The 7,574-nt window shown below is 48.7% G+C and overlaps 1 protein-coding gene across 1 annotated transcript; it reads right to left on the bottom strand.

Moving 5' to 3' along the window:
- Positions 1 to 4,085: 4,085 nt before the first annotated feature.
- On the bottom strand, positions 4,086 to 4,907 carry LOC124676185 (FCS-Like Zinc finger 2-like). Its single transcript, XM_047212259.1, has one exon. It carries the CDS (start codon positions 4,684 to 4,686, stop codon positions 4,396 to 4,398), a length of 291 nt encoding a protein of 96 aa, XP_047068215.1. The 5' UTR covers positions 4,687 to 4,907; the 3' UTR covers positions 4,086 to 4,395.
- Between the last annotated feature and the right edge of the window lie 2,667 nt (positions 4,908 to 7,574).

The raw sequence follows: 7,574 nt of genomic DNA, 5'->3' as shown, positions 1-7,574 counted from the left end.
GCCAAGAAGGGCGCATCTTCGAGCCAGCCTGCTCCTAAGAGGATCCGGGCCGACGACATGGTACCACCTACACCGGATGGCTTGCCCCGGTGTCATGAAGCTGGTAAACCTATACCGCCTCCGGACATGGAACACCTCTCAAGTGGACAAATGCTCCCTTTGCAGCACTCTATTCATTATCAAGAGAGCGTCCTTCTTAAAGAAAAGGATCCAAATTACCCGGTGTTCTCGGTCAAGGTGCCGTCCAACCGAACTTCGTCAATGAAGACCCCGCGGATATCTTCTTCATAGCGTTCGAGGACGTCTTCAATCTATTTCACTCGAAACGGCTCGACTATAACTTGGTCCGCCTATACGCGATCAATCTTCGGATGAAGATCAACGGAGAGAGACCCCGCCACATCGTGGTAGCGGATCCCTACTACATGCGCGATAGCCAGCTCCGGGACGGCTCAAGGACACGGACCAAGGCGGTGCGGTACCTCCGAACTTCATGCTCATGCACAAAGAGAGCAACACCATTCTTACTGCCTGTCTTTCCCGAGTAAGTACACATCCGCTCACGGCCGTCGTAACTTATGCTTTCTTATATATTTCTTCCATTGCCGATCATTTCCAACATTCCATTTCAATTGCATGTGTTGAGCAGGGAAAAATACTGCACACTCATCATCCTAGATCCAAAGTGGTCACTAGCCCAGTATTTCGACTCGTCGAGTACGACGACGAAGAAAGACTACACGAGAATAAGGGGTGTTCTCGATGAGGCTATCCTTGGCTACTCCAAAAGTGGAGGCACCTTCGACAAGAATGGGCAATATATCAGGCCGGACACTAAAAAGATCGGGTTCAAGCACGTGATCAACTTCCCTTGTATCAAGCAGCCAGGTGGCAGCATTAAGGAGGCCTTCTATGTCCTCCATCACCTTAAAGGGTTTGTCGAGGATGCAGAGATGATGTCTCCGCCACCTAGTAAGCGAGACCCCATTAAAATGTCGAGGGAAATCGGTGATGATGATCTTAGAGAAGACTTCCATCGCATCCAAGTAAAGCTCTCGGAAATTATCTTACAAGATGTATCCAACGGATCGGGGCTCTTACACGCAGCCAGAGCGTTGCCTAAGAGGGATATCGAAGAACGCCTACATAAGCCGGGTGATGGAAGGACGTGGACGACGAAGGACTTGTACAAGCCGTTCCCGGAGCCGCTCAAGAAGACGTCTCGTTGACCGAGGCCGGTGTGCCTAGCATTAGTTTGAATCGATAGACAATTTGCACCGTGTTGTAAACTAAACTTGCTTAATTTGCTCGAAACGGTGGTCGTCGTTGTTGGACTTCAATTACTATTGTAGTCGTTATCGTTGAACCATATTACTTATGTGATACCGATGCTATATTTCTTTTAGGTTTATTATTATTTCCTTGCTTTAATTCTTGTGAATATCTATGCATGTGAACCCTCTAACTCTTTCCATTGCGTTATATACTAATATGCCTTGTGTCCATAGAGATGAGTACTACGTCGTGTTCGAGGGGCGGGTTCCAGGAGTGTACGAGGAGTGGGAGGAGTGCAAGAAACAGGTGCACAAGTTCAGCGGTAACTGCTACAAACGGTACCCGACTAGACACGAGGCGGTTGCCAAGTGGAGGGCGCACCAAGCGAACAAGAGCAAGATGAAGATCTTCCTTGTGCTCTCGCTCTTGCTCACCATCGTCGCGGCGGTACTCTATTTCATCCTAGTGTAGGGGGCGGCCGGTGTCACTTCGTTTGTATCTAGAGATGATGAGAACTTTCTTAATTTGCATGGATTATGAGTTGTATGGAGCTATATGTATAACTCGATCAGGCTCTAAGTAATGTGATGATGATGTGATGATTATATATATCCATATTATATCTGTCTATATTATATCAGTATATAACCTGTATACGGTGTATAAAATCAGTATAAAACCTGTATAATACACCAGGGAGCACAAAATCGAGTATACCTGTAGATAGTTCTGTGGTGCACTAAAAAATAATTCTGTGGCGCACCTGTTTCTGTGGCGCAGCTACAACACATGCGCCACAGAACTACTTATTTCTGTGGCGCACCTGGTCCGGTGCGCCACAGAAACCTTATTTTTGTGGCGCACGACCAGGTGCGCCACAGAAAGCTTATTTTTGTGGCGACGTTTCTGTGGCGCACCACCCGTGCGCCACAGAATCAAATTTTCGTGCGCCACTGATGAGGCTTTTCCTACTAGTGTTTGTTGAGATCTCATAGTACAAGCATGCATGAGTAGGGGCTTTACCTCGTCACGAGGGCCCTGAACCTGTGTATATCGCCCGTGTTCGTGTGTGTCAGAGTGAGTTCGATCTCCATCCCCCCTCCTCCGGTTCCCTCGGTACACATCGGCTCCAACTTAAGCGATTCCATGGTATCTGTTGATTCACCAAGATGATAATTACATTGCCGTACTATGGAAAAAACTACATCACGAACATGGATTTTGAACTAAATTTTTATACATTTTTTATTTTTGTTTTTTATTCATACCAAAATCTTTGTGAGCACAATTTTCTATTATGTAATATGCGTAGTCAACCACAAAACAATCATTCTAAACATTAATTAGACTGCTTGTTATCTAGTTGTAACCTACATTACTCAAAATATTTCCTATGCAAATTTATATTCTATATCTTATTAAATGTTTTCCATGAATTATTTTTCCGTAGCTGCATACATTACATAAATTATATAGAGGTTTGATGATGTGCTAGACTGTTGAGAAATGAGGGTTGCTATTACTATCAAAATCAATTATATGATGATACATATGTATTTTGGAGTGTGAGTATTCATGTACATATATTTAATATAATTAAATACCATGATAGACACATGCTCAATAAATATCTTAGCGTTAGTCCTAATGCAGTATTATATAAGTATAATTATGGAATCATATTTTTTTCGAAATAGAGACAACGCCCAAGGCTCTGCATTAGATTTTGACCTGTTAAAAATATAATCATTTCTCACATTCTAGAGGGCCCAGAGTAAAGCAGAGACGCTAACTCGAATTTGTTCTTTTTTTTAATAACCCCCACTATCTAGTTTCCAAAAAAGTTAGTGATATTCTTTGGTGAAATGATATTAAAAGCCAGATATACAATGCGCCATACTACTTTTGCCATCGGGCAATCAATGAATAAATGTTAAATTGTTTCATCTTGATTACAATAACAATATATTTTGCTACCTTGCCAATTTTGCTTGGCCAAATTATCTTTTGTGAGAACTGAGAAGCACTCTACGATGTAAGAGCCTCATAAAAATCTTTATTTTCTAAATATACTTCCGAAAAAACTTTATATGATCATTCATATACGCTAAGTACAATGACTTCACCGTGAAAAGAGCCAAATGTTGTTAGCTTACAAACAAACTCATCTGGCTGCATGGATAGGTGCACATTCATTAAACGATAACTAAATGGACCCATGGATCAGCTCTATTCCCAGATAATGCCTGTTTGAAACCTATGTTCAGCGGCAGTTGAGTCATGACATCGGACACCGAAACGTCTTTGCGTTGAACTATGTGATAGAGGGAAGGGTATTGATGGGCCAAAGGAGTGTGACCTAACGACGTGTCCTCCCAAAACTTAGCGCTTTCACAATTGCGAATATTAAAAGAACCATGTTATAATATAAACTTAATTGCGAATATCAAAAGAACCATGTTATAATATAAACTTAACGAGTGTTTCCGCTTTGCAACCATATCCAAATACATTGGAAACCAGGGATGGTAAAACCCGCTGATCTAACCCTGAGCCAGATTTAACATTTAACTTGAACTCTTAGAAGAATTTTATAGTGAAGAATTTCGAGTTGTATGATCAGTTTTGTAAGGAACCGTTGTAAACCATTAGCAAATTTAGTGCAACAACACTTAATTGTGAGATACGGGTTTTTTTTGGGGATTTTTTTTTTTTTGACAACGACAATGGACTTGGACATTTTGTGGATTTAGCCTCTTGTACCACAAAACTAAATAAAAATGCTATCATCATGGAAACAAAAAAAGAGATGGCGCACGAACAGAATCAGGTTTGATTGATCTCTTCAGATCTACGGCATTGTTCTATTTGGTTTCCAACCAAAACAAAACAATCCGTGGGCACAACACGTCCAGAGTACAGACCCACCCATCCGCGCAGCTTAATTAACTCGCCATGGACAAATCTCGGGAAAGCTACACGGGAAAGCCCCTGTAGCCGTAGGCGGCGCCGAGGCGCAACGCCGGCTTACGCTCACGCAAGAGCAGTAGAGGCATCCGATGCCTCCCCAAATTGGCGGTCTTCAGAATACACGATCTTGTTGCTTTGCTTGTAACAATACTAGCTCGCGATTGACACCTTCCTGGACTCTCGCTGATCGCGATGGGACTCTGTTGCCGACGAGTAGCGCTGCATCCTCCGCGCTGCGTGCCTCTCGCAGACGGCGTCGAGCCGCATCTGCTGGTGGCGGCACTCCTCGCTGCAGAAGGGGGTGTCCCCTCTGTACATGAAGATGTCGTTGTTCCGGGCCAGCGACTTGGCGCAGAGCGCGCACGCGTCCTGCGCCGGCATACCGGACTCGCCGACCGGTTCGGCGTCGAAGAAGAAGGAGCAGACCACGGTCGCCGCCATGGTATATTTGGCAAGGCCGGGACGGAGCTTAGCTGTGCGAAGCTGCTTTCGGTGTGAGGAAGAAGTGAAGAAAAGGGGTGCGAGTTACCGAGCTGAGCTGAGGTCAAGGAAGCGGAAGGCTGGGTATATATGGACGAACACGGCGAAGGGCGCTTGCTGCCTTGCTGGAGTGATTCGACTTGTTTATTCAGGCATGGGCCACGGTGGAGTGCGGTGGTTGGCTCGAGGGCCGCCGCGGGACAGGCACTCACTCGGCTCGGACGCGACGAAGACGAAGACGACAACATGGGTCCCGATCTCTGAAACAAACATAGAGGAAAACCAGGTTCTAGCTAGTAGGCGGCTAGCGCTAGCTCCGACCTACGGGAACCAGAAAAATACTGCAACTTGCACCTCTTTCGGAGCAAAAGTGAGATGAAAATATTCGCTCCAATAATTAGCGGGCAAGCATGAGCATCCGCCTTGCAACTTGTCGGAAACCAGGGCATCAAATCTGCTCCAACTTTGGATTAGTTAAAACTCTAGTGCAAACGTCTTAGTGGATTATAATTGGGGCTCCAGCACTTTAACAAGCGTACGAGAGGCCACCGAGCTAGGCACCTTAATTGTTAGACTATTATTAAGCAAAACAAATGCGAAAAATATTATTAAGCAATTTTTGACTAAGCTTAATTACAAGAACAACATGACACATGCGTTAGAAAACTTAAACACACTTTCCAGACTTCACTATTTCATGGAACAAATACCAGTGCAAGAATACAAAGAATAAAGCACATACATCGTGACGAGAAAAGTCGCCACTGCAGCAACACCATGGTCATTGTTGATGCCTCCCATGTTGTTATCGAGGTCGCCAAGTACGATGAAGAAGTAAACCGGTCAGGAAGATATCGAACAGATGTAAGACAGAGAGGTAGCTGACGGCCCTGAACGCTCCCACAAAAATTTATCGTGTGTCTTCCAGTGCAGAATCTCGAAGGATGAGGTTTCGGAGTCTTGCTCCCTCGAATGGCCTTGCACATAGTCGCTGGGATGGGGAAGCAAAGAGAGTGGCACAACAAAAAGAACTCTGAGCGAGAGAGAAGAGTGGTCGGTCGTGTCGATCTGACCTAATTCTCCTCATTATAGCGTGGAAAGCTACCTTGCCGACCAAACCGACACGCAGCGGAGGAGACTCTGGAAGTTGGATAAGTTTCAAGCATGCACAATCGTGTTGACACGAATACCCCAGTAGTGCACTATGGAAAACATCGTCCTCCAAAAAACTAGCCTCGAAGTTGAACTCTCGCCACGAAACACAACGAACATGCACGTAATGAATGACAAGGCGAGAGCGATGGCGAAGGAGAAGTGTGCATAAACTTATTTTTTCTTACTTAAAATTAACTAGTAGGACTCTAGAGGTCACATAATAAATCACTTCAACTGTATCCCAAACTAGGAATCTGAAAGCAACTTTATTAGCTCCCAATTATATCGCCAAATTGTCACGGTGGTAGCATTAAGATTTTAGAACTTGTAGTCCATGTAGGTTGAATACATGATCGCATCACATACATATCCAACACTTTTTATTTGCGAATCATATAGATCCAGCCCTAATAATGAAGTGGGTCGCAAATACTTGGGCACTATGTATTGCGCAGTTGGAAGTATCAGAGCATCTCCAGCCGCGTCCTCCAAAGCGTCCCCCAAAGGGATTTGGGGCGCGCCGGATAAAAAAACCGTTCCAGCCGCGTCCCCCAAAGCTCATTTTTGTCCGGCGCGCCCCCATACGGTGTCCGGCGCCCCGAGCCCGTCCCCGTCCCACAGGGGACGCACCGGGCACGCCGGACACAACGAAAAGCGAGGCGGGGAGTGGCGGGGCCGACCCGTCGGCCGGCACGGTTAATTTTAACCTAACCGTCGCCTACCTCGCGACGGAAGTTATTCGCGCGCAGTGACACACGGCGGCATCTTTGCCTTAATGGCGACGGAGGGGCAGGCGAGACGTCTCGTCGGTGCTCGCGCGGCCCGCACGCGTCGCCGGCGTTCGCACGCCACCTCCCGTTCCCGCGCGATCTTCCCGCCTCTTCTCGCCTGTTCCCACGCTTTCTTCCCGACGCCGGCGTCTATAAAAGGTCTCCCGGCTCAACGGTAGCCACCACACCCCGCCGGCAACAAACACAGCCCTCGTCGCTCCACCGCCGTCTCCTCCACCACCGCGTAGCAATGGCGAACCGCCCGGTGCCGGCCACTTCCCTCCACCGCCGTCCCCTCCACTTGCAGTCCCGGAAACGCAGGTCGACACCGACCCCTCGGCAGCGGCCGGGAAGAGCGATGGCGTGCACACCGTCGGCACCGGCGGGAGGCAATGCGGCAGCAGGCCCGCCGGCCAGCGGGAGGCGGCGCGAGCGGCGGATCCGGCGGCGTTCGCGCCCATGGCCCCGCCGCCGGCGAGGCCGCGGCGGCAGCGGCGTGGCGGGAGTAGCGAGGACGCCACCGTTGCGGCGTCCGACGCCTCGACGAGACAGGAGGCGCGACGGTGCCGGTACCGGGCGGAGATGGAGCGGCGGTGGGGTCGACGAGCGCCGGCTCCGGCTCGGCCGAGCGGGATGCGCTGTACCGAGATCGGCGGGAGTCGATCGAGCACCAGCGGCAGCTGGCGGCGGAGGAGCGTCATCAGCGGGAGGCGGCGCTGAAGGCGATCTGGGGGAGGCGGGCGGACGAGTTGGCGGCGGAGGACGCCGTGTTGGCGGTGGCGATGATGGAGGCGCCAACAGATGTGGAGGAGGAGGCGCCAATGGAGGAGGAGGAGGCCGAGGCGGAGGAGACCGAGGTGGAGGACGACGACGACGAGTTCGTGTGGTCCGACGACGACGGGCCGCACCCGGACGAGACGGCCG

This window comes from Lolium rigidum, chromosome 7 (genome assembly GCF_022539505.1).
Source record: "Lolium rigidum isolate FL_2022 chromosome 7, APGP_CSIRO_Lrig_0.1, whole genome shotgun sequence".
In the NCBI taxonomy this organism is placed as follows: Eukaryota; Viridiplantae; Streptophyta; class Magnoliopsida; order Poales; family Poaceae; genus Lolium; species Lolium rigidum.
This window is presented reverse-complemented; position numbering and strand designations above follow the sequence as displayed.

Bases quoted from the DNA above. Each gene is read 5' to 3' on its own strand.
- LOC124676185 (XM_047212259.1), bottom strand. From the start codon at position 4,686: ATGGCGGCGACCGTGGTCTGCTCCTTCTTCTTCGACGCCGAACCGGTC.